Below are 27640 nucleotides of genomic sequence, written 5' to 3'. Positions count from 1 at the left end.
AACCATCCTGTGCCTAAATAATTCCAATTTATATGCTGTTAAATCTGAAACAGATGGTTCCCTGGCCCTCTTTCATGCTCTTAGTCATGCTGTTTCTGTAGTTTCTCAGAGATAGAAGTTCAGGTAACTGACGTATTTGTTAGTTAAAAGCTTTATTGATCCTTGCTTTCGAACTTGTAGGTGTGTGAGAGAGAGAGGGACAGAGAAAGCCAGAGCAAGAGAGTGAGTGAAAAGGAGCAGGGCTTTGAGTGTCTGTTGCACTCCACAATGAATGAACTAAATACTTCTCTTTTATGCTGCTGCTTGCATGCCCTGTAAGCTCACTAACACAGATCAGTGACAAACCGTTCTTTAAAGGCATTCCCATGGACTGTTCTGAGCACTAACTTTGTATGCTGCATTGTATGTTGTCTGAGTTACCAGATCTACCTTATACTCAGTCATTGCCTATATAAATTGTATTTCCTGTTACTTGAATACTGATGTTTTAAAACAAAACATATACACCTCCCATTATCACCATAAAATAATATTAAGAAATCAAGATGAATTTAATCAAATGAGGCTGGGGGGAAAACTGTAAGAGAAAAGGTAAGAAGTACTGAGAAAAAAGAGGTTTGTCTTTTGCCTCTTTGTTGTATAGCAGCAGTGGGTGTGATACAATATCTTAACCACCTACATTAAAAAGATGCCACCCAATCATTGTGTGTTCTGTGCAAAACTCATCCCCTCCCATTTTGGCTAGGAAGAGACTTAGAGACTGCCCTTTCTGGATCATACAGTCTGTAATATATAAAAGCTGTTAGTAGCTCCTGTAGCCAGCAGCTTCAAAACTAGCAGAGTTTTGTTCTTTGAGGGTTTGTAACAAGACACAGTCCTCATTATAAGAGTTCACACTACAGCATACGAAAGAGCTGTATAAATTGGGATCACAGTGTACTGTATTGATTTTTGGTATTACACAGAGGTAAGCCATTCAGCTCAATAAGTTTGCTTTGCATGCATTTTTATTACGGTTCATCACTTTTTGCTGGAGTGAGATTTGAATATTATTACTAAGCTGTCCTATTTTCATGCTTTTTATGTTCTTTGCCTGTTAGTTTGTATGTGAGGCATTATCAGAACCATGAGTGCAAGCAGTAAAAGACATGCCCTGGAATGTATTTTTCATCCCCAGTAAATAAAATTCTGTGAGATTCCTTGCAGTCTGCCCAGTTAGAACAAGGGGTATGGTGTGTAGTAAAAAACGGATGGTGTGTATTAGTACAGTCAGTGTGCAGAATGTGTATCTGTAATTATGGCAGTCCATATATGATGGCATTTTATTTGACCTTAGTTTTTAAACCTTCATATGAATGTTCACTTTCATACACTGTGTTATGAAGGAATAGTTCTAGATTGCTTTGTATCAGAGATTTAACAAGTTGGGGGGGGGACTTTTGATCTTAGGGGGAAAAAAGTTTCCTTTTTTCTATCAAGCCATAAATTTGTGTATAGAATCACATCTTTTGACACCTTTTTTCCACAGATCTGCTCTCTGCTCTCCTGCCTTAAAGCTGAGCAACCCTGTGGCCTATCTTCCTCCCTTGGCCCTAAAATGACAGTAATCTCTGCAATCGGTTGTGCCTTCTTATTTTTCATTCTATGTGAAACAAGTGCAATAGCATTACCCAATTCCACTGACCTATTCCTCTCAAACAAAAATTTCACTGACATTGAAGCAGCTTTGGCAGCTCACTTGGACTCTGAAAAGATCCCCAAAGTCAGGAGGAAGCGATACATTTCACAGAATGACATGATTGCCATCCTTGATTATCATAATCAAGTCCGAGGCAAAGTCTTTCCACCTGCTTCAAACATGGAGTATATGGTAAGTGGTTTTTCGTTTACTTCTGAGAGGGGAATAACATTTCATTAGACCTGCTGGAAAATATAAGAGACTATAAATCAGTGATTTCATTTTCCAGAGCCAAGCCAACATTTTTTAGTTCAGTAAACAAATGATTTGTAACCACTGCATGGCTTTACTATAACATGTTTTTTTTTTAGCTGAAGTATTGTAATGAACAATAATAAGAGCTAAGAGCCAAATTGTGAACCCTTTACTCACCCTGGTGAACATTTACTCTCACAAGTAGTTCCAATAAAGTCAATGGGACTTGAGTCAATAGGGTTACTCATGTTAGTCACTGCTCATGAGGGTAAGTAAGGGGTATACAATCTGCTTTTAAATAATTAGCATCTAAACCAAGTGATTAAGATCCTAATTATTAATAGTTCAGTTACTGAATTACTAGGGAGAACACTAAGTCCTAACACTGGTGTATTTTTTAAAAAAATTCATCCCATGAACATTGCTAGTCTCTTCCACATATATTATTTGCAGAGATTGATTTGTCTGGTGATCATGGTTTTCATTTTGCATGCATATTTTGTAATTCATATAATGGTTTTATTTCTCTGACAGATACAGTACTTGTTTAAAATTTTTCTCTAAAGATGTTGGATTTACTCAGAAATCAGTGTTCATGATATCCCTAGGTATTTTTTCCCTCTATTGGCTAAAGTTCTTCCTGGGAAATATCTTTTCCTACAGTATGCTAACTGAACACACTAGTTATTTCCTCATTATGATTTCATGCTTTGTCATTGAAATGACTGGTCAGCCAGTGTATTTGTAATATGTGTTTCAACTTTCAATGCATGCATACTTTACTACTCTAATGTAAAAAATAGGCCAGTTAAGCAGAAGTCCTTTTACTTACTAAGTAAAGAATTCACATTGTTTTTAAAGGGCAGTCAAATTTTGTTTATGGAGTATAATATTCACTTAAAGACACAGGAGCATCTCAGATGACAACAGCTGGTTAACAGATTTAAGAAACATGACACCACTAACATGACATGCAGAAAAGGGGATGATGGTAGTAAAAACAAACTCCTCCTCTTTAGTAGCTAATGATTAACAATTTGGACTTCTCTCTGTCACAGATGTTACCTAAATCTGGGTTTGATCATGCAACATGCTGAGTATCTCCCAAGGGCACCTCAGAGAACTGAGATTGTGCCAAACCTTGCAGCATCAGGCTTGTGTCTCTGATGGAGATTGAGTTTGACGTTTGGTTAAGTGGAAAGGTCAAAGGCAGAAAAAAATAAGAAGGTCAAAAGTCAAGCTCAATCAGCCTTTTAATTATTGAATTCTGTGACTGATGTGTTTCTATTGATTCTGTATAAATAAACATCACTGTGATGTCTGGGAGAAGGGCCGTCTAGCCTCACCCTCCCTTTGCCTTGTGTCTTTTGGAAATGTACTGTGCAATTGACTACAATGAAACCAGCTGAAATTCGCTTCAAAAGCAATGTCAGGAAAAAAAATCATATTCTCATGGGTTTTGTAAAAGAATCATTCACAAGACAAAAGTAAAGAAATTGTGAAGAGCAGGAAAGAGGAGGATGGCGCCATTCATTTAATTTATTTGGGTGAATTAACACCTTTCAGAAACTGCTAGGGCTTCATTGCATATTGCTGGGCATTCTGCTGGGCTTCACCCCGAAGTGGTGACCTTTAGAGCTGACAGGTCTGACAAAGAAGCAAGATCCTGCCGATGGCAATAGGGGTGAAATTCATGACAAGCTACATTTTACTCCTTTTCTTGCCTTCCTCACCTAGAATATCTTGCAACCAGCCATCCAGCAGTTGTATCTATGCTGCTTTCAGCATCAGCCAGTTCAGTAGCCACCAAGACAAAAACTACGCCTCCTCTGAAGCACTGCTTCCTGTTTTAATTAGTCAGCAGGGGTCACAGTGGCAGTGATGTGTTCCATTGTTTCCTCTTTCAGAGTTCAGAGAACTTGGGCAAAAGGACTAGAGATCACAATTCAGTTAGATCTGCAAGTTGTAGCTCAAGACACTACCAATAATTCACCTAGCTGCCCACTCACCCAACAGCATTCTATTGGAGTCTTATGGAAAGCTTGGATTCCATTGTGAGGCCTCCATGTAATTTCTTCATGAAATTTCAGTATGTATAATTTCATCAGCAATGTGCTGTTGGGAACATCAGGTCTCTGTTACATTTATGAGGTTATGATATTCAATATCCATTCCTACATACAATATTTGGGACATATTGTCATTGCCAATAGACCAAATGTATCATGCTGAACATTCACAGAATTATGTCATCCTACCCTGAGGCCCCTGCAAAAGGGCAATCATTGTCTTAGTCACCTTAAGATAAGGGAAAAGCAGGTCAGATGCAGGAGAACTTTGAAATACCTGAGGATGCTGTTTCAGTGCATTGAGTAGACATCTTGGTGAGGCAAGCTGAAAGTGGATCATTTCATATAGTACATCAAAATAGGGATGGGCAAACTGATTTGGAAAAAAAACCCCAAAAATATGTTGTTTCTCCTTGTTTTTTCCCCACTGTCCAAACAAATCACATTCTGCTCTTTCCCCCTGATTGCATCCTTTTTTTCCTCATAAAGGCCCTATATTCTTATTCCTTTCCACTTTCTCAGTCCCTTCTACTGATAAGGGTTTAGGATTTAACACAGGACCCCATACTCAATTCTCATACCCCATCAATTCTCTGCTCCTCCCCCCATGCATGCTTGTCTCCTTTAACATCTTCCGACCCCAAGTCTGTTCTGCCTCCCGTGCAATCTCTACATTTAGTAATACTTTGAATCCATTGGGCATTATGTCATCTGCTGTGCTGAGACACCTGTTGTCTTAAATTCTTACATGTTACAGGGCTTCTCTTGGCTATACTCCTGATATGAGGAAAGGCCAAGAATGCACAAGATTTGTATACGGTAGCCAGCTAACTTATTGCCAGACCTCTTGAGATTCCATGACACATTTAGTTTGATAGCCAAATTGATAAGGACAATGGGATATATTTTTATTGTTGCCATGCATCAGTCTCAGACATATAAAAGTAAAACACATACATTCTGGTCCTAACATTTTTATTTGGATTTTGCACTGGCAAACATGAAAGGTTTGTGTTATCTGACATTATTATTTGAGACCTGGTTTTCTTCTGCTTATATGGGTTTTACACAAGTGTAACTCCATTGATTTCAAGTGAGTTACTCTTGTTTTACACCAGGGAAAGCAATAAAAGAATCAGACCTATTGTATTAAGCAATATCTGATGCAGAGTGTTAAAGAGAGAGATAAGGTGTGTGAGGTAATATTTTTTATTGGACCAACTTCTGTTGGTGAGAGAGACAAGGTTTCAAGCTCCACAGAGCTGATTTTCAGGTCTATATAGCTCAATAGCTTGTCTCTTTCATCAACAGAAGTTGGTGCAATAAAAGATATTTCCTCACCTACCTTGTCTCTCTCATATCCTGGGACCAACATGGCTACAGCAACACTGCAAACAGATTATTAAAATCAGTTAATCTATTTGGGCCCAGTTCTGATTCTACTGGTAAACATACATTCCTTTGCTTTCCTGTTTCACAACTTTTGCCTACTCAGGACTGTGTGCATTTGAACATGTGCTAACAATATCATACAGGGGAAATTCATAACTTTGCCTATAATGTTGCTACATACATTTCACTGTGATATTATTGACCTGCAAGTTATTAGTTTCCAACTGATATCTCACCCAGTGTGTATTTAGAAAGCATCTTCAGGTTCACCAAGAGCTGTATTGAGCTCCCAAATTCATTTCACAGAATGCCATAAGTATCCATTGAATGGTCATAACTTTCAAATACTATTAGTTGGATTAAAACTAGAGAGCTAAAGGTGAAAGTCTCTGTATAAACATTCCTAGCCATCCAGTTACTCTTGAAGATGCTTTTGAAGTACACACTGGGTGGTGGATAGGTCAAGTAAATTGAAGCAATTTTGCTTACCATTCCAAGCACCTTAAAGAGGCTTATTTGACACCTGAAAACCTTTCATCATAAAACAACAAAGTGAGATTAGTTGGTTTGTCCTACAGCACTCTGGCACTGCTGATAAAATGCCTTGTTGTTTATAGACTTTGGCACATTAGCATTATGCAACTAGTACTGCTGCAGGTGTCAATGTACTAGTTTCTTTTCTTCTTTCATATATTTCAGAAGATGTTTTGTTTCTTGAGCTGTTTGCCTTTGCTCATGTGCATGATCCCATTGAAATCAACTATGCTTGTAAGGATTGTAGGATAAACTCCCTTAGGAGTCATATATAATGGGTTGGCCAGGATCTCTTAGTTCATACAGTCTGTCCCAACCCCTTGCAGAACTGTCATCTTCATTAAACACATATGGCAGTCTACTCTTGAACATGCATAGTGATGATGTCTCAGTAACATCTCTTAGCAAATAATTTGCCTTAGTATAACCTGTGAAATGTTTTTGGCTGAACATCATGAAATAAGAAAAAGAAATAGGGGCTACATTAGCATTAGAAATGATTTCCAAATGACTAACCTAAATATTTCCAAAGAGATTATTACTCTTTATGTACTGTTTGTAACCATCTAATCAAATGTATCTCCCTGTTCCATTTCATATCATTACCTCTCAAGTATTTACAGAAAGTTGTCTTCTTTGCATCATTTCTCTAGGTTGTATGATACATATCAAATGTCTTTAATCTCTTTGCATAGGTTATGTCCTACCATGTTTTTATTGATAATACATGTAAATTACAGTTATATCCACTTTAAGGCTCCTTTACCAGAGCAGTGAAAGGCAGCATTTGTGTAAATGAAAATTAGGCCCAATAATTTTAATTGGTGGATTGCTAACTACCTCAATAGTACCAACACAGGAATAACATACAGTGGACTTTGTTCAAGAAGTTATGTCTGTTGAATTGTCTCAGTCACATAGTTCTCAAAAATCTCAAAAATATAAATGGTAAAGCTTGAAATAAAGTAATGGACAGACAAGTCACAGATTCTGCCCTATGTTAAGGCTGCTTTCTGTCATGCCAGCAGAACAAATTGGCTCTAAATCTGGCGTATTCAGGACTAATGTACAAGGATCTGGTGTCTGGACAGGGGACATTGCAGTGTAAAGGGGCCTTAGTTGTGGCTTCCCTGTGCCCCAGTGGTCCACTTCTGCTGTATTGACCTCGGGGACCACTGGCAGCCAGCATAAGTCAGAGCAGCTTTTAGGATGCTCTCACTTACCTGAGGGAGTGAATCAGCATCCCACCAGACCAAGTAAAGCTCTTACTGTGTATGTCAAAAATAAAAGCCAGGAAGTGTTTCATAGTGAATGATTGGAGAACAGTTTGAAAGATTAACAGAAAAGACCTCCACTGGAAAACATCCCTTCTCTGCAAAATTTGAAGAACTTCTCAAACAATAAAATGGTAAGGAATGCCCTGTTTAAATTTGCTTTGGCATGAGAACTCCTTTCACTTGTTTTAGGCATAAATGTTTTGGAGTGTCTATGGTAAAGTGTGGATGAATATTTACATTATGTAAATGTAATATCAGCAGAAAGCCTTCTGGGAGTTTGAGTCAGAGGGGGAAAAGAAAAACCTAGTGAGGTTTCTGATAGAAAGGCAGTAACTCTGAGCCCTAGGAACTGAACATTCATTCATTATTAAATATAGCACCTCTTGAATTTCTTGGCTAAAAACAAAGACAGACATTTTTCACAAGACTCCTGATTCAAAGTACACAAAGTACTTAGCTTCATACATGAATGGAGAAGGTAGTGACTTCAAACCTCTACATTTTTGTCCTCTTTCTACCTCTGAGACAAAACTGAGAAAGAGAATGTGTTCTCCAGAATTGTGGAAATGTGCATGCCAAAGAGAGCAAGAGACAAAAACTGCTGAGACACCACCTGCTCTCTATTAGATGGTGCAGTCCAGTTATGCTTACTATAGTTCATACATCCTCTGCAGTTCTCCAATGTGGCCCAGAGCCAGCTTGACCCTGAGTGTGAAGGTGTGGCCCAGAGAACAATGGTTCTCTATGTCTTCATTCAATGCCTGTCAACTTGTATCAAGATGGAGCATCACATGTTGAGACTTATCACTCCTTGGACCATATTTCTATTCTGAAGAACAAAGCAGCTCCTATAGGGTCTTTTATGTATGTTACATCTCTCTTTCTGATAGAATTGTTTGGAAAATGGTAAGTATTTTCCATGAACATTTTCAAAGGAAATGGAAGAAGTTTTTTTCTCTGAAATGTTGTTTTTCAATGAAAACCCAAAAACAATAAGTTTTTGATATACCAAAACTAGAAAAGTTTCAGGTTTTTCATATAAAAGAGGATAATTTTGAGAGAAACAAAATTTCCTTTAACATTTTTGTTCTTGAATAAAAGACATTTCTCTTTGAAAATATTTCAGATGAAAGATTTCAAATGACTCTTCCTTCAGGCTCTTGGCAAATTATCAGTATGATCATCAGTTGGATAAAGTTAGATCCCCTTGGTACCTCTTCCTGAGTAAGATCGTGCCAAATAAAATGAGTCTTGGAGTAGGTTAGGAAAACACTGAATATTTTGAGGTTTGTAACTCTTTCACTTGACTTTTCCAAAAGATACACAAATAATAACATATGAAAGAAACTTATTACTATTACATTTGTCAGCCTACTGATTTTTTTTCTTTGCTTGTTACTGTTTTAAAGCCTAGTTCTAAAGATGAGAAGAAAAACAGAGAATTGAAAGAAAACTATTTGGCCATTAGTGATGGGCAAACCTGAAACAGTTAGGAGTATAGATTTGGACTGAATAGGTACCTAAAAATGTAGATATTTATATAAAACTTTATCTGTCCCTCTTGTTTCTGCAAATTGGCTTGAAGTCTCATGACAGCAGGCTTTTTGTTAGATTTCGAGGACATCTGATCCTGGTCATGCTGGAAATGAATACCATAGGAGCGGCCCTCTTGTAGGATTGCCAGTTTTGGTTGGACATATTTCTGGAGGTTTCATCACATGACATAATCTTTCATTAAAGATTAATCTTTAATTCCTGGAGACTCCAGGACAATCCTGGAGGGCTGGCAACCCTTCCTCCTTGTAGTATTTCAGCAATTCTGCTTACCAGAAGTTCAGAGCTGTGTTATATATTTTAAATGTTAACCAACTGTCTTTGAAACTCAGAACAATTTCCCTTTGGGTTATTTTATGTGAACCTGTTTGCTCATATTTATTTGCAATAATATCCAAAATGGAACTACATCTTACAGGTGGCCTTGTGTGATAAATGAGCATTTTTTCTTTACAAAGTGGACTTTTAGAATTTCTACCTACATTTTCAAATGTATGCTGCATGTATTAAGGCAGAATTTAGACACACACTAGGTACTAATTAGTTACAGTATGCGTAGTAATATTTCTAACAGGTGGCAGTTGAGAGCAAAGAAAGTATTCTTATTCTTAGAGAGAGTCAGCCTTGAATCCAAATGATCTCACAGCCCAAATAAATATATAAAGCTTGCCAAATCTGTCTATATAAATTCCAATGAGCTCATATGTTTTCATCACACAGTATGTACTGAAAGAATGAGAGAGAAGAGAGGAGGCATTTTCAATCACCCTGCTAAAAAAGCATGCAAGCAGAAGGAATGCTGGTTGTTTTATTAAGCTTAGGGCCAAATACTGGGTGTGGGGGGGGGTCCTACATATCCACAGAATATCTGAAAACATTTTAAAAGTTGCGAGTCCACTGTACAGAGGGGCCAGCAGAGAATCTGTGCAGGGGAATTCTGCATCTCTCTTCACAATGTGGTAGGTCTCCATAGAAAGGGGTACTAGGTGCGTGCCAGTATGGCCAGTTGGGATCTGCACACTGAGTGAATCACCTTGGACAAAGCCCTGCACAATGGGACAGCAGCAGGACATGTTTGCTGTTCCTCCCCATGATTACATTTGTAGCTGTACTCTAGCTGTACAGACAACAACACATGACAAATATGTAGTCACATTGCTTCATGCACCGCAGGAAGGAGCTCAGATGCTACAGTGATGAGCATGGTATAAGAACCTATATAAGAACAAAATAGACAGCCTAGCTGATAGGGGCCAAGGATTTCATTCCTCAGTCATCTCATTTCCCCCTCCCATTCCCCAATTATTTCTTTTTTGTCACAGAGAGAAGTCTTTTTGCAAAGGGTTTTCTCCTTCCCTAGGCTTTACTTTTTATGAAGAAGTATTTCCGATCTGCACAGCCAGTTGAATAAATAAGCAAAAATGTTTGTCTTGTGAAAAATAAAATGGGCAATTTGATGTAAAAAATGTAATGGTTTTGATGGACCATCAGTAAAAGTACCTGCCGTTTTCTCTTTGGGCCATCGTGGTGGTTTGGTTTGGTTTGTTTTTTGTTTGTTAACTGAAAAGAAAAATCCATCAGCAGCCACAAATATAATGTAAATGAGGCCACAAATATAAAAGAAGTCTGCATGTTAGTAGCCAAGAGGATGTTGCTTATATTTGCATGACAATATGGCTATGTCAACACTTAAATCGCTATAGCAGCATAGACATTCACTACAGCAACAGGAAGGGTTCTTCTGTTGCTGTAGTTAATCCATTTCCCCAAGAGTTGGTAAACTCTTGGAAGAATTCTTCCGTTGACCTAGCACTGTCTATACTGGAGGTTAGGTCAACTTTACAACATTGCTCAGGGGTGTGGGTTTTTCACAACCCTGAGCAACGTAGCTGGGTCAGCCTAATTTCTTAGGTTTCAGAGTAGCAGCCGTGTTAGTCTGTATTCGCAAAAAGAAAAGGAGTACTTGTGGCACCTTAGAGACTAACCAATTTATCTGAGCATAAGCTTTCATGAGCTACAGCTCACTTCATCAGCTGTAGCTCACGAAAGCTTATGCTCAAATAAATCGGTTAGTCTCTAAGGTGCCACAAGTACTCCTTTTCTTTTTCCTGATTTCTTAGGGTACACATGGCCTCACAATTACTTATCTCCTCATTTTATTCACAATCTGATGCTGTAATTATGCATGTGCAATTAAGGTTTCAGGTATGTATACAACTACACATGAAAGACTCTCTACTCCAAAAGTTTACATCAAAGTGATTTATTTAAATTGGTCAAATTAAAATATCTCTCTATTTGGGCAAGTTTATTATCTGTGCAAGGAAAGATTAAGATCTCATACCAACATGGGACCAGTAAGAAAACAGAGGTGAGTGTGGCTAAACTCCATCTGTACTTGTCCCATAAACCTAAGATCTTTCCAGTATTCCAGAGTAGTTCAACATTTCTCCTAAAATGATCAGTAGTTTAATACTAATGTAATTTAAAGCATTGTCATTACCTTTCAGAGTTAACATCCCATTAATATGAATTGGCCAGTTAAGGCACCTGTCTCTTAGCAGGGAGACAACACTATACTTACTCATATTTATAAAATTTTATTTGTGATTATAAGGGCTAGAAACTTAAATATTTTAAATGAAAGCACAAATTATGCAGAAATATACGGGCGCATGACAGAAGTGCCAGTACTATCACTGAATACCTTGCCTGATTTGTCCCTTTCTACACGATGCCCTCTTACCTTTCCAGCACCTCTTGCTGCTCCAGACAACCTTCTACCCTTTGTAGAGTAGGAGAAAAGAAGAATGCTGTACCTCCTATTTTCTCTTTTTACACATCATAGTAAGAGAGGATTAAGATAAAAACATTGGCACTGGTCAAAAAATTTCCATCAAAACTTTTTTCCAACGGAAAAATGCCTTTTCAACTAAATTAACTTTTTTAAAGTTACTGATTTCCTTGAAAAAAAAGGAAAATATTTTATTTATGGATCTTGAGTCTGACTTCTCACAAATTCGGAGACTCATTTATATATTTGCTGGAATACTTGCTTGCATTCAATCGCCAAAATCAGGAATTCAATCACCAAAATATAACTCCTACGCAATAGACACAGTTAAAGAGCTGGCTTTAAAAACACCATTTCAACTATAAATAGGTATTAGTGGCTTAAGGAGCTATTCACAATCTCAAAAATAGAGATACTGCCTGAATCAATGCTATTTTACCTTCCCGTAAAAAAGCTCAAAGAAATTTTTCTACTGTAGTCCACTTTTGGAGTAAGCCACTAAAAAGAAGATCGTAACAACACTCCTAAGCATAAGAAATTTAGTAAACTGCTGACAGACCTTGCTGGTGAATTTGGAATAAAGCAGTAATTTCTTTCCAAGGGGAAAAAAAAATCACAACACGTCTTGCAGAATTTAAAAGTCAGATCATAAATCTCAGTGATGATAGGGGCAATATGGGTGGTTAAAATTATGCATCTTCTTATCTTTGTTTCTCTGATAATGCATTAAGGAGATGAGGTAGAAAACTACCTCTTTAGTGAGCGATTGATTTATTGAGTGGCTATGGATTTTTCCTTTGGTACAAGATTATCCAGTGGTGGAATTTTGATAATTTTTCATAACAGGGAGGAAACGATTGTGTCAGTATAAATCAAGTCAAAGAAATATACTCTAGTATAACATTTAAAAGCAATATATGCACATACACACAGAGGTGTGGGATTGCCTGTTTATTTTCATCAAGTGGAGTGTGGTGTTCTCCATGCACCAGTCTGAGGTTCAAAGTTCTCTACTGGTTTTCCCTTTTGACTTGTGTTAGGCTATGAGACTTTGAGGCTGAATGTAGCTGCCTCCAGAACTGGTCAATACCATTCTAAGCTGTCTAGAGAAGTTGATGGGGTGTCATGTGAAGAGCCCTATGCTTCTTCCAGTGCTAGCCAGGGACTGAAAGAGGTCTGTATACCAACTCCAGCTCCTCCAGGGCTGTGACTGGGACTGAACCAATGCTCACACATGGGCACTTCTCTTGTAGACCCTTCAATCTGCACAGATTTTAAGCTTCCATTAAGTATACATAGAGTGTGTGTGTATTTCTAGCCCTTCTAGTTAAGAAAACCTTCAGGCTGTCACCTGATGCAGTGTGGTTCATGAGCTACCAGGAATTCCTCAAACAGACAAATTGAAACAACAGTTCTGAAAGGAATTGCTCCATATAGTTTAATGTGATGCGAACTCTGACATCTGACAGTAGCAGTTTAAACATCAGCATGGTTTGCATATTGTATTGCTGAGAGCATTTAAGCTGAAACATTTAGCTGTGCTTGTTAACGCTACATGACCCCACTTTTCCATGATGACTGAACATAATGAGGGAATACAATCACAGACTTCATTTTGCCCCCATTGAAGTCAATGGGTGCTGAATTAGACACTGCTTTGAAATGGGAGTAGATTAAGTGCACTCCCAAACTGTTAGTGTGCATCAGCAGGGTCCACATAGATAGTTAGTGCACGGGAGGTTAGCACAGGGTAGATTCACAGACCATCTTGCCGAAAAATAAATATTCACATAGACAAGCCCTAGACGAATGCTTAACTTTGAATCCAGTGATAAATGCATAATGTGTCGTTTCAAGATAGGTTACAGTGGGACGTTAGTCTGCTCTACACTGAAACCAGTAAGTACTCCTCCAAAAGAGCAAACCTAAAAAAAAGGTGACATGAATTCTATTATAACTGAGTATTCATATAGCAGGCACTCAATGAATGCAAGAGAAAACTGCTGAGGTGCGTGTACAGAGTGAAAATGGTATGTGCTCTCTGCAGGCCAGTAAAATCTGAGTCATTAAAGTCTGATATATCCCAATAGCATACTCAGAAAAATGGAGAGTGTTGATTTTACAATTTGTTTTGTTTTAGTCAGTATAATTTAACCATGACTTTGCACATTCATCGTCTACAGATGCCCTTAGCAAAGCTTGTATGTTCAAACTGTCATGAACAGCTGCTGCCAAGTGCAATAGTGTATTTAAGAATAAGCATATTAAATATTTTACTTCACTAATAAAACAGAAGTAATTTTGTTTAGAGACCATTTTAAAAGGTGCACTTTGCTCTTGGGAAATTACCAAGAAATAAATATATCTAGAAATTGAAACCTATGTATAGTATAAGTCAGCAGCTCTTTAGCAAGCTTGCATTAGATTTTGTGAAAGCAATGGTGATGGAGGACTTCTGACTGCAGACATCCCCAGCAAAGTTAGAAAATACATTTTTTTTCCTTGTCTCAAAGACATTTGTTTCATGGTGTGACAGGATGCTGTTAACAGCTACAAATTGGGCACTATGGAAGCTACAGTGGAACCTCAGAGTTACGAACACCTCGGGAATGGAGGTTGTTTGTAACTGTTAGCAAACTATATTGAAAAATCCTTATGAAAGAATACTAGTTTCACTTCTTACAGTTCATTCATTATTAGCAGTATTTTTTACACTTTCCTCTGCTATTTGCTGTACTTGATGGGAATGATAGGATTTACTGTACTTCTTGCTTGAAGAGAGTAAAAACAACAACAACAGGGATGAAATTCTGGCCTCACTCAAGCCAGTAATAAAAAGAATTATGTCTTATTTTATGTTTCACAACTCCTAGCAACTTGTACTGTTGACTGAAAATGAATAATGATTAATTAATAAATCAAAAGAAACACAGTATTTTAGGGGTGGTCTCATCAATGCCATAAAAAGAGGGCCTTACTGCTTCCCTGCTCTGATAAGATACTTCTGCATGCACAGCCTGAAATTGTATGCACGTTTCTCTTTTGCCATCCAGACAGAAAGTTAGGCTGTGATCCTGTCTATGTGGAACACTCATTTAAGTCCACAGGGGTTACGTATATGGATGGCTTCCAGAGACAGGCCCTTAGTTTGCTGAATACAATCAATACTTTCTTTCTTTCTTTCTTTCTTTCTTTCTTTCTTTCTTTCTTTCTTTCTTTCTTTCTTTCTTTCTTTCTTTCTTTCTTTCTTTCTTTCTTTCATAGAATCATAGAATATCAGGGTTGGAAGGGACCCCTGAAGGTCATCTAGTCCAACCCCCTGCTCGAAGCAGGACCAATTCCCAGTTAAATCATCCCAGCCAGGGCTTTGTCAAGCCTGACCTTAAAAACCTCTAAGGAAGGAGATTCTACCACCTCCCTAGGTAATGCATTCCAGTGTTTCACCACCCTCTTAGTGAAAAAGTTTTTCCGAATATCCAATCTAAACCTCCCCCACTGCAACTTGAGACCGTTACTCCTCGTTCTGTCATCTGCTACCATTGAGAACAGTCTAGAGCCATCCTCTTTGGAACCCCCTTTCAGGTAGTTGAAAGCAGCTATCAAATCCCCCCTCATTCTTCTCTTCTGCAGGCTAAACAATCCCAGCTCCCTCAGCCTCTCCTCATAAGTCATGTGTTCTAGACCCCTAATCATTTTTGTTGCCCTTCGCTGGACTCTCTCCAATTTATCCACATCCTTCTTGTAGTGTGGGGCCCAAAACTGGACACAGTGCTCCAGATGAGGCCTCACCAATGTTGAATAGAGGGGAACGATCACGTCCCTCGATCTGCTCGCTGTGCCCCTACTTATACATCCCAAAATACCATTGGTCTTCTTGGCAACAAGGGCACACTGCTGACTCATATCCAGCTTCTCATCCACTGTCACCCCTAGGTCCTTTTCCGCAGAACTGCTGCCTAGCCATTCAGTCCCTAGTCTGTAGCTGTGCATTGGATTCTTCCATCCTTAGTGCAGGACCCTGCACTTATCCTTATTGAACCTCATCAGATTTCTTTTGGCCCAATCCTCCAATTTGTCTAGGTCCTTCTGTATCCTATCCCTCCCCTCCAGCGTATCTACCTCTCCTCCCAGTTTCGTATCATCCGCAAATTTGCTGAGAGTGCAATCCACACCATCCTCCAGATCATTTATGAAGGTATTGAACAAAACCGGCCCCAGGACCGACCCTTGGGGCACTCCACTTGATACCGGCTGCCAACTAGACACGGAGCCATTGATCACTACCCGTTGAGCCCGACAATCTAGCCAGCTTTCTACCCACCTTATAGTGCATTCATGCAGCCCATACTTCCTTAACTTGCTGACAAAAATACTGTGGGAGACCGTGTCAAAAGCTTTGCTAAAGTCAAGAAACAATACATCCACTCCTTTCCCTTCATCCACAGAACCAGTAATCTCATCATAAAAGGCGATTAGATTAGTCAGGCATGACCTTCCCTTGGTGAATCCATGCTGGCTGTTCCTGATCACCTTCCTCTCATGCAAGTGCTTCAGGATTGATTCTTTGAGGACCTGCTCCATGATTTTTCCAGGGACTGAGGTGAGGCTGACTGGCCTGTAGTTCCCAGGATCCTCCTTCTTCCCTTTTTTAAAGATTGGCACTACATTAGCCTTTTTCCAGTCATCCGGGACTTCCCCGGTTCGCCACGAGTTTTCAAAGATAATGGCCAATGGCTCTGCAATCACAGGCGCCAATTCCTTCAGCACTCTCGGATGCAACTCGTCCAGCCCCATGGACTTGTGCACATCCAGCTTTTCTAAATAGTCCCTAACCACCTCTATCTCCACAGAGGGCTGGCCATCTCTTCCCCATTTTGTGATGCCCAACGCAGCAGTCTGGGAGCTGACCTTGTTAGTGAAGACAGAGGCAAAAGAAGCATTGAGTACATTAGCTTTTTCCACATCCTCTGTCACTAGGTTGCCTCCCTCATTCAGTAAGGGGCCCACACTTTCCTTGGCTTTCTTCTTGTTGCCAACATACCTGAAAAAACTCTTCTTGTTACTCTTGACATCTCTTGCTAGCTGCAGCTCCAGGTGCGATTTGGCCCTCCTGATATCATTCCTACATGCCCGAGCAATATTTTTATACTCTTCCCTGGTCATATGTCCAACCTTCCACTTCTTGTAAGCTTCTTTTTTATGTTTAAGATCCGCTAGGATTTCACTATTAAGCCAAGCTGGTCGCCTGCCATATTTACTATTCTTTCGACTCATCGGAATGGTTTGTCCCTGTAACCTCAACAGGGATTCCTTGAAATACAGCCAGCTCTCCTGGACTCCTTTCCCCTTCAAGTTAGTCCCCCAGGGGATCCTGGCCATCCGTTCCCTGAGGGAGTCGAAGTCTGCTTTCCTGAAGTCCAGGGTCTGTATCCTGCTGCTTACCTTTCTTCCCTGCGTCAGGATCCTGAACTCAACCAACTCATGGTCACTGCCTCCCAGATTCCCATCCACTTTTGCTTCCCCCACTAATTCTACCCGGTTTGTGAGCAGCAGGTCAAGAAAAGCGCCCCCCCCAGTTGGCTCCTCTAGCACTTGCGCCAGGAAATTGTCCCCTACGCTTTCCAAAAACTTCCTGGATTGTCTATGCACCGCTGTATTGCTCTCCCAGCAGATATCAGGAAAATTAAAGTCACCCATGAGAATCAGGGCATGCGATCTAGTAGCTTCTGTGAGTTGCCGGAAGAAAGCCTCATCTACCTCATCCCCCTGGTCCGGTGGTCTATAGCAGACTCCCACCACTACATCACTCTTGTTGCACACACTTCTAAACTTAATCCAGAGACACTCAGGTTTTTCTACAGTTTCGTACCGGAGCTCTGAGCAGTCATACTGATCCCTTACATACAGTGCTACTCCCCCACCTTTTCTGCCCTGCCTGTCCTTCCTGAACAGTTTATAACCATCCATGACAGTACTCCAGTCATGTGAGTTATCCCACCAAGTCTCTGTTATTCCAATCACGTCATAGTTCCTTGACATCACCAGGACCTCCAGTTCTCCCTGCTTGTTTCCAAGGCTTTGTGCATTTGTATATAAGCACTTGAGATAACCTGTTGATCGCCCCTCATTCCCAGTATGAGGCAGGAGCCCTCCCCTCACAGATATTCCTGCCTGTGCTTCCTCCCGGTATCCCACTTTCCCACTTACCTCAGGGCTTTGGTCTTCTTTCTTTCTTTCTTTCTTTCTTTCTTTCTTTCTTTCTTTCTTTCTTTCTTTCTTTCTTTGAAGTATCTTGGTTCTTTGGATTACATTTTATCAGATGCATTTGTCTGTGGAGAATATAACCTTGGGATTTCTTGTCTATATTTTCAACCTTTCCAAATCCCTTGATTTATTTATTTTTTTGTCCTGATTCATGTTTGCAACATCTCCCCATTTAGTGTCAACTGCAGCTACACTCTTTGTTCTCTATTCCAAGTCACATGCTGAATAAAACTAGCCTAAGCACTAATCACTGCAGTATATCACTGGACACATTTATCCATCTCCAAATGCAAAAAGCATTGTTATTTATCATTATCCTTTGCCAGTTTACAATCCATTTCATAGTGCTCATATATAATCCTATTTAAAGTCTAGTATTAGATAGAAATCTATGGAGACCATGTTGTCACCATGTCTCAGTGAGTCACAACTGAGAATACCAAATGCAGGACAGACTGATAAGAAATAAGGCAGACACACCCCAAACTGGTGGTCATTCTATCATTAGAGTTTACCAAATCAGTAACATAAATGAGGTTCGGTATCACCACCCTAGTTAACAAGAAGCCAAAAACATAGCCCCCTTATGCATTCCAGCCCTTGGCTCTCCACCCAGACACTTAGACTTTATGATGAGTGGTTACTGAAAATCAGTTTAATCAGAATTGGGGTCCTTCCAATCCCAAGGGATCAGCCACTTAGCCAGGTCAATATATAACTCAGATCTTACCCAATAATCATGCTGGTGCCAGTCCTTCAGTAACTAAAATCTAAAGGTTTAATAATAAAAGGAGAGAGTTATAAATGGTTAATAGATCATATACATACAACTAATTGCAAAGTCCTTGTACCAAGTTTGTAGCAGTGATGGAATAAACTGCTAACTTGCAATAGCCTCTCTGGAATCATTCAAACAAATTGGGGTAATCAGTCCTTGTTTAGAACTTCTTTGTTAGAAATCCAGTCCAGAGAAATGAAGCAGGAAATGAAGACAAAATGGAGATGTTTCAGTTGCCTTTTTATATCCTCTGTCATGTGCATGGAAATTTACTGTCCCAAAGCCTGCAGCCCCTGTTTGTGGAAAGTTACTGTCCGAAGATGGAGTCCAGGGTCACATGAGCATATCACATGTTCTTACATGGCTTGCTGACTCACAGCGTTGGCCATTGGCCCCCTCAGTGCCTGAGGCATCCTCAGGGAGAGCTATATGGGCAATATGAAGTATTTTTTATGGCCCATTGTTAGAGTGAAGTATCCTTAATGAGCCATCCACATAGAATTGATGCATCCGATGAAGTGAGCTGTAGCTCACGAAAGCTTATGCTCAAATAAATTTGTTAGTCTCTAAGGTGCCACAAGTACTCCTTTTCTTTTTGAGTATACACTGAGACATTCATTGAAACAGCAATTTCATAAAATCAATTAGCATTCATAAATTTTACATAGACAAAATTCTGAAATCTTCACATGCAGTCACAGATGTGAGTTTGAACTATAGTACCATTTTATTCCAGGACAACCCCATTACTGCAGCTCTGGGCACATAGGACTGTGAACTCAGCAAGTTTTGAAGGTTCACTTTGGAGGGTGCCTTTTTGGAGGGACCTTTACTGTAATTTTTTCCACTATTAGCCTTCTAAAGCATGGCCTTTAAATTGTTCCTTATGTAACTCTCCTCTCTCTCCCCCCGCCCCCTATTTCCTTCCCAGGTTACTCAGGGACAGGCAACCCTCATCTGTTGCCAGAGGTAACACATAACTGTGGATGGGGGGAGAGGGGTGGCACAGCTGAAAGATTCTGGGGGGACAAGTGACTACCCCACATATTACCTCTGCATCCAACCCTGTGACTGACCACAGTGGGCAGTCTGTAAAGCAAGCAGTGGGAAGCACTGGGACTCCAGCAACAGGGAAGGAGTCCCATGTAGCGGGGTAGGGGGGAGCTCAGCCAGTCGCCCTGCTGCTGCCTCCCTCCCTGCGTTGTACAGACACATGGCCAGCACCACTGCAAGGGGGAGTCACTGCCTCCTTGCTGCTGGGAGGCGGCCTGAGAGGTGGCCTGAGAAATCTGGAGAGGGGGCATGTGACCCCATGTGACTACCCCCACATTGCCTCTGCCTTACATCATTAAGGATAATGGAGACCCTGGGGGTCCCAGATGAGATGGACAATTAGGTGGGAATCCTCTAGTCACCCACAGACTCATAGACTTTAAGGTCAGAAGGGACCATCATGATCCTATAGTCTGATCCCCTGCACATTGCTTGACACAGAACCTCACCCCCCCTCTGCATTACTCCTCTAATTCCTATGAATATTGATAGCTGGCGGTGCCTCTCCCGGGACAGGCACAGTATACACCTATGGGTATACCTTGGTGGCCTCCAGGTACACAAATATGAATAATGGCTCTTATGCAGATAATAAACACCCAGAATAAAACCAACACAATTTTACTTAAAAGTTATCCTACCAACATACAATACAAAATGAAACAGACTCATATAGACTCGTGCTATATCTACACCAAAACAGTAGTGGTGCTGTAATAGCTCAGCTAATGGCAGCAGCTTTAAACAGCAAGTTTCAGCATAAACCTCACCCACACTCTTGGCATTATACCACCCCATCCCTGACTGTGCGCTCGCCCTTAAGTTTACAGTCCTGAGCCCTCTCTTGTGTTGGTGCAGTGGCCGAACAGGAGTTCAAGCCAGCACTCGGTAAGTCCAGCAAAGGCAGTCCAGGTGAAACAAGGAGCGAGGCACTTTTGTATTGTGACCAGCTTCAGTTGCACAGTAGTAGGTTGCAGTAACAGTTGTTATATTAGAGAGCCATAGCTCAGGGGTAACTTGTTCTTTACTCAGTGGTCTCTAAGCCAGATTCAGATCTTCTGCACAACCGACAGTCTTCAGCTCCTGCCCTCAATGCCTAGCTGTGGAGACAGAGACCATGAGCAAGGGCTCAGCACTAACCAGCTGTCATCTGTAGTGTAGTCTTAGCCCTGGTCATGTGTCTTCAGCCCGGCAACTCAATCACAGGACTCTGTCTCTGTTTCTCCTTGGCCCAGATCCAAAGGGGAGAAGCAACTGTCTGTTGCAGTTCCGTACTCACAAAATGGAGGCCGCTGACCCCCTGAAATAGTCTCTGACCCAGGAAGCTTTGTCCAGTCCCAGAGAGCATCCAGGGAGTGCATCATAGGATTTGCAATCCTTCAAAGTCAGCATAAAGTATCTAGAGGTTTGTCTAATCAGGGTATCTGTGAAAGGATTCAGAGGCTCCTCAGACAGGCGTGCCTATACTTACATAGTTCATTGGCTTTTATTTGTCCACTTGGCATTTAATTTGCTAGTTACCCAAATATAATTAGCTAGTTACCCAAATATAATTTAATTTTGGTTAGGTCTTTTTGAAATTGCTCAGATTCTTCTCTAGTCTAATCCAAATGTCATCCAAATATGTTACATTCTTGTGGATCCCTGGAGCATCCTACCTAAAATTGGCTATTTACTTTCTTACTACTCTTAGCTTCCTGACACAACCAGTTTTAATCCATGATGAGACTTCCTTCCTTCCAGTGGCTACTAGAGTTCCTCAAGAGATTCTTGTAAGGTTCTTCATCAAAAGCACTTCGAAAATCCAAATTAACTTAAAACTATCAATTCCTTCTCCTGCATCTCATATTTGGTTACACTAAAAGAGGGCACCTTTGAGTCACTCCATAATCCTAACGTCAATGATTTTTCTCAACTATTTTTCTAAAACTGAGATCATTCTCACTGGTCTGTAATTCCCAGAATCAATTGCAGCTCATTAGTTCATTGTCAAGAAATGGGCATTATGTGCCAAATTGTCCTCTATGATGTTTATCCCCAATTGTCCATCTTACATCATATGTGACAAAGTGTATGTTCCATTCTCCAGCCTCATTGCATGTTTTCGGTTTGCTTTTGTTTTTAGAGATATATTTTTGGCCTGGATAAAATATTTATCCGGATTGTTTGTTTTTTTCTTGCATTTCTATTTGTTTTTGTTAAAACTGATCTGGATCAAAAGCCTGAACTGGAATACCCTGAACATTGAGGCATTATGAACATGCATCTAAGTCTGGAGCTAGACTTTGTTACTTGAGCACAACTTTATTTTTTAAATATATTGGGATCTGCGCATATTCTATGATATTAGTAAAATATTCATTATTAGAGGCATTACCCTGAATATGTGTTCATTCTGTAAGAGATTATTGATTGCTGCTATTTATATTATTTGACTGACACATTCCTCTGTTTATGACTTCATAACTGTTTGTGGTTGAGTCAAACCAAAGATCTATGTGAACAAATGAGAAACAAGCAGAAGACACTATTTAACCCCTGAGGGGAAAAAATTCCCCTTTAATTCAAATATCCCTAGTAATAAGAAACTGTGTGCTGGATCATTTGTTCTCACAGTAAAAATCATGGAAGAAAACTTAGGGGGAAGAAATCACTAAAAGAACTCCTCACAGAATTGTTTGCTGATTATTGAACTGGGGAATAGCATTTGATCCCCTGTGGGATGAGCTATGGAAACACGTGCTCAGTGTGGATCCTGGAGGATGAGTTCCGAGGACACCCTCTGCCTCCACTCTGGTCCTTCACTTTCCTGACAACCTGGCTTCAAAGCAGGGCTGGCTCCAGGCACCAGCGTTCCAAGCAGGTGCGTGGGACGGCAGTTAGAAAGGGGCGGCAGTGTTTCCGTGGCAGTGTTTCCTCTGTCCCGCCGGCCGCGGCGGCAATTCAGCTGCTGCCTCTCTGTTCTGCCGGCCGCGACAACAAATCGGTGGCAGCTTCTCCCTTTTGCCGTTCGCGGCGGCAGTTTTTTTCACTGCTTGGGGCGGCAAAAACTGTAGAGCCGGCCCTGCTTCAAAGAAGCCAGGCTGGCTATTCCACCTGCTGTGTGTAGGAGGTTTCATGGAATATGTTATACCATCTGAGGTTGCATTATCCTTTCTAGGATGTTCCACAGGACAATGTGTGTCTTCTTAGCCCTGCTCCCCAACAATTCACGGGATCCCCACTGCCCACTCTGGACTCTATCCAATACAGAGAGCTTCCAAAGACTCCTGGAAAGTGGATTGGGAGAATAGTGCCATAGGATGACCCTTCCTCCTACAGGATGGGGCACAGGTGCATACTTGGGGTGCTGGACTTTTGTGGTGTGGTCTGGCCCTCTGATAGATCTGACAAGTCCCTATACATGCTGTAGCCATGTTCTTGTGGATGCTGGAGATCTCTCACTGTATTTTATTTTTTATAAGACAGACAACATATTTTTCATGGGAACCACAGATTTAACATCAAGCATTATAAAAATCTTCTTCAAGTGTTGAGCTGTTAATCTGATATGTTATATTGACCTGATCATATCATATCATACCTGCATCTTGCATTTGTCTACATTTTTCACGACCATTGCTAAGGACTTTTTACTTTGTCAGGTTTGGGATGAAACTCTTGCCAAGTCTGCAGAGGCTTGGGCTGCAACATGCATTTGGGACCATGGACCTTCCTACTTACTGAGATTCTTGGGCCAAAACCTATCTGTAAGAACTGGAAGGTAGGTAGCTGTCATTTTGTAAATCTTTTATTTTATAAAAAAATTGAGGGCCATATCCTCAGCTGGTGTCAATTTCAATGGAGCTACACCAGTCTGAACATTTTAGCTACTGCGATGGCAAGAACTCAATTTGTTTACAGCTTATAAAGATTTTCATTCCATTCAGGAATATGAGAATTAATCATTGGCAAATATTACTGTAACCAAGGATTTCAGGTCTCCACAGAATAGTAGTTTGTGAATGACTGTACTATGGATGCCAGGCCAAATGTTCTAACATAACAAGTTTTGAAAAATCAACTTTCCCTCCCCCCCACGTATGTCTTTAAATTAATCTAGGTATCGATCCATTCTTCAGCTGGTAAAGCCGTGGTATGATGAAGTGAAAGACTATGCTTTTCCATATCCTCAGGACTGCAACCCTAGATGCCCTCTGAGATGCTATGGACCCATGTGCACACATTATACACAGGTTATATGAGTTCCATTCATCCTTCACCAATCTATAGTTCAAAATTGGACTTGTCTGTGATGTGTGTGTGTGTGTGTGTGTGTGTGTGTGTGTGTGTAAATAAATAATATTTCTTTTCAATGTTGACTTCACCATAAGAATAATGATTATTTATTCAGATGGTTTGGGCCACTTCCAACCGTATAGGCTGCGCAGTCCACACATGCCACAATATGAATGTCTGGGGATCTGTTTGGCGACGAGCTGTTTACTTGGTATGCAACTATGCCCCAAAGTGAGTTGCTTTCTTTTCATTCTGTTTACTTTTATACTTCATGCATGTACGGGTTATTTGATAGGACTGTTTACTCCCTTTTTCCAGCTAGCATTCCTGTCATGCTTTTATGCTGGGCCTGCTTCCTCAAACAAATATAATAATTGGAATTATAAAAATGTACTACTTCTGTATATAAACAAACCAAAGGGGAATAACAAGATGTGTATTTAACAAAAGCACATCTCATGATCTTTTATTATTGTAATGCTCATCCTTTGCATTATTCCTTTCCTCCACCTGTTTCTCCTCATTCCCTGGCTTTGTTAGGGAATCCAGTTCTGCAATCCATACTTTGGTTGATTTGCACTTACTGACATGAGCTGGCCCATTGTAGACGGGGGCCTTAAACTGTAAGCGCCTCAGGTCTCTTTTTTATTTTTTTTTCTATCGTGCTGTATAAAACAACCCAAATAAACAATGATGAGTAGTACAGTTTTGATAAACTTTAAATGTCACAGACCCATAAGTGGTAAAGAACAGGGCAGTGAATGAGTGTCAGTAATTTCATTGTCCCAGCTGCCATATACATAAGAAGATAATTTTTAACTGTCTCTAAAGAGTTGCAACCCCCAAACAGGGAAATTTTGGGGAAAAAAACCCCAAAGAAGAAACCACTTCTATTTTGGGAGACAAGACTGCAGGTCCTTTATATTTACTAATACAATTAATATAAAAAATCATGGCAAAGGAACTAGGGGGGATCAGACAGTAAAACTAGAGCTGACTCCAATCTCCACACTTTGGGGATGTTTGGACTGATATTCCAATCAGGTTCCAAATATAATAACTTGAGCCTGTCTTTAATAGCAACCCAGGCATTATAGTGTATGTATGTATCAAAAATTACAAAAACAGAAAGTAATTACAAAATTATTAGGGTACATCATTCATTTCATTCAATTATGGCAAATGAATAAGAGGCATTGCTGAGAACTGCTGAATTATTTGATTCATTATTTGATGCATTATTAACCCTGTAATAATGATATGTTACATTTAGTTTCCTTTGTTCTGAAAATCCTGACATACTTTGCAATCTGTAGAAGAAATCCTGAGGTCCCAACTCAGTTTTTACTAGGCCCTTTCTCTATCAAAGTTATTAGCTCATGGCCGCTAAATATGGATGCCAAGGCTTAGAAGGATTTAAAAAGGGGTTAGACTGCAGTTACACCAGATAAGATAAAACAGTGTTTTAAATGAGATGTGAGCTATCATCCTTCAGAGCTTAAGCCAACTATTCACTGACTAGAGGTAGGAAGAAACATCCCCTATAGGCAGGTTATCCCATAACCTAAAGGGTTTCTAACATCTTCCTCTGAAGTATTTTGGGTGAATTCCTGGCTCCAGTGAAGTCAGTGAGACCAGTATTTTCATCCCTAGTATTTGGCCCTGTCAGATAAAGGATTTGGTATTACAAGGACCACTATTCTGGTCTGGCATGACAATTCCTATGTCCCTGTTTTGATGTCAGTGGAAATTTGCCTGAAAAGAATGAATGAAACTTGGCAAGGACTTCAAGGTCAGGACCTGTATATCTACATATAGGTCACACTTCACTAATCACTAAGTCATTTGCACCTCTCAACTACACAACATACCACAGAACTATACAATAGTTGAGGGCAGGAAGTGAAGGACGCTGTAACCGTTTTAAATGAGAGGGGTTTTAGAGGTGCAGAATAACATTATTCAAATTGGAATTTTCCTAGGACATCAGTGCTATACCTCCTATTAGCTGATGTATACCCTACTATAAACTGGTTGAAAAATATGCCAGGAAGTCCACATTGTCTTGAGTTTCTGATTTCAGAAACAGTGTTAAGAAAGGTTGTTTAAAAATGTGTGTATGGTTTAGACGTAATTAACTGATATACTTAATGTACAGCTCTATTAATCACCCATGATACAGTGAATGAAGCCAACATTAAACTTGTGGCACTTCCTCTAGATTACAGTATCTGTTCCCTGCTTGTGCCGTCTGCTGTGCCCATTTGCAATAGGAATAAGAATGTGTAAAGTATTTGAGAGACTCCTACTTTCTTCCAAGACACAACCCAAAGTTAGGCTTTTTGATCCATCTTTATTGGCTGGAAAGGGGGGAACGAGAAAATGCTTCACAAATAACTGCATTACTCACTGCTGTAGCACATCACACATATATTAGAAGGTTCTTTTCTTAGTGAAATGCAACATTTAAGTAGAAATCTAATTTTAGCTTTCTTTCTCCAGTGACCATCCTGTAATCCCAGAGTCAATAGTGATGGATCAATCTCTAAAAGTTTAGAGCTTTTTATAAGCATCTGGAAGTCTGGATGCTTATTCAGGTGACTCATTTGAGACTTCCCCACTCCTCATGCTTGCCTCTGCAGCCTGCTACCTACCTGTACCCTCGGTCCTCTAGCAGAAACTACGCACCCACAACCTCCAGACAAATCCCTGGTCCTCATGAAATCTCAATAGACCCCTGACTTCATCTTTCAGTGAAACTTGCCAACCATCTCACAGTTCCTGCACTCTTTTTACATGCCTTTGTGACTAGTCCTTTGTTTTCCCAGTTCCTTTGAGCAAACCATCACGAGTTCACACTCAATACCCAGCAAAATGGATCCCAGATCAGCTAAACCCTATAACAAGATCCTCAAAAGACCCACTCCCTTCTTGAAAATAAACATTACAAATATACAATCAATGAAAGTTTTAAAACTTTGCAACAACATTGTGACACTAATATCTTATTAACAGGAGCCCTCCAGTTGGTTTCTCTTTCTAGAGAGCAAAGTTGCAAAAGTCATTCCGAAAATAGTGTCTGTCAACAATGCAATATGAAAATATTTTATAACTACATGATGGGCAATCCATCACCCATACTTAGTTTGCACTTATTAAGTGATATTTTTTCTTAAGTTACTAAAAATATGTATTACTTTATATTTTCAGGGGCAACTGGATTGGAGAAGCGCCATATAAAGTAGGAGTCCCATGTTCCGCTTGCCCTCCTAGTTATGGATCAGCTTGTACTGACAATCTTTGTTTTCCAGGAATAACATCAAACTACTTATATTGGTTTAAATAAGTTAACACGAGTTTACATTATTTTTAAATAATATGGCTGAGAAACAAAAGCTTGTATATTGAATTTTGCACATATTTTATATATATATATATATATATAGTAATAATACCCTTGTTTTCTTTTTATATGCTTTTGTATAATTAGCTTTCAGAGTACAGTATAGATTCATTTTTAACTCTTTGGAATGTATAACTATAATTCTCCATTTCAGGCCATGATCATGTAGAGAAGGATAATCTTATAGCATCTTAAGAAAGTGTAACGTCCTAAAGAATAGGAGTTCTTGTGGCACCTTAGAGACTAACAAATTTATTTGAGCATAAGCTTTCGTGAGCTACAAGCTGCCACAAGCTGTAGCTCACGAAAGC

General features: G+C 39.9%; 1 protein-coding gene across 1 annotated transcript; it reads left to right on the top strand.

The window, feature by feature from the left end:
• Nucleotides 1-847: 847 nt before the first annotated feature.
• PI15 (peptidase inhibitor 15) lies at nucleotides 848-27272 on the top strand (the record flags this gene model as incomplete). The annotated part of the gene is made up of 6 exons (XM_084621066.1): nucleotides 848-967; nucleotides 1529-1870; nucleotides 23293-23411; nucleotides 23751-23883; nucleotides 24042-24157; nucleotides 27137-27272. The coding sequence occupies exons 2-6, from the start codon at nucleotides 1598-1600 to the stop codon at nucleotides 27270-27272; spliced, it is 777 nt and encodes a 258-aa protein (XP_084477192.1). The 5' UTR covers nucleotides 848-967; nucleotides 1529-1597.
• Nucleotides 27273-27640: the final 368 nt, after the last annotated feature.

Source organism: Lepidochelys olivacea (genome assembly GCF_965140295.1).
Source record: "Lepidochelys olivacea isolate rLepOli2 genome assembly, chromosome: 2".
In the NCBI taxonomy this organism is placed as follows: domain Eukaryota; kingdom Metazoa; phylum Chordata; order Testudines; family Cheloniidae; genus Lepidochelys; species Lepidochelys olivacea.
The sequence above is the reverse complement of the archived record's forward strand: the minus strand, read 5'-3'. Positions and strand labels throughout refer to the sequence as shown.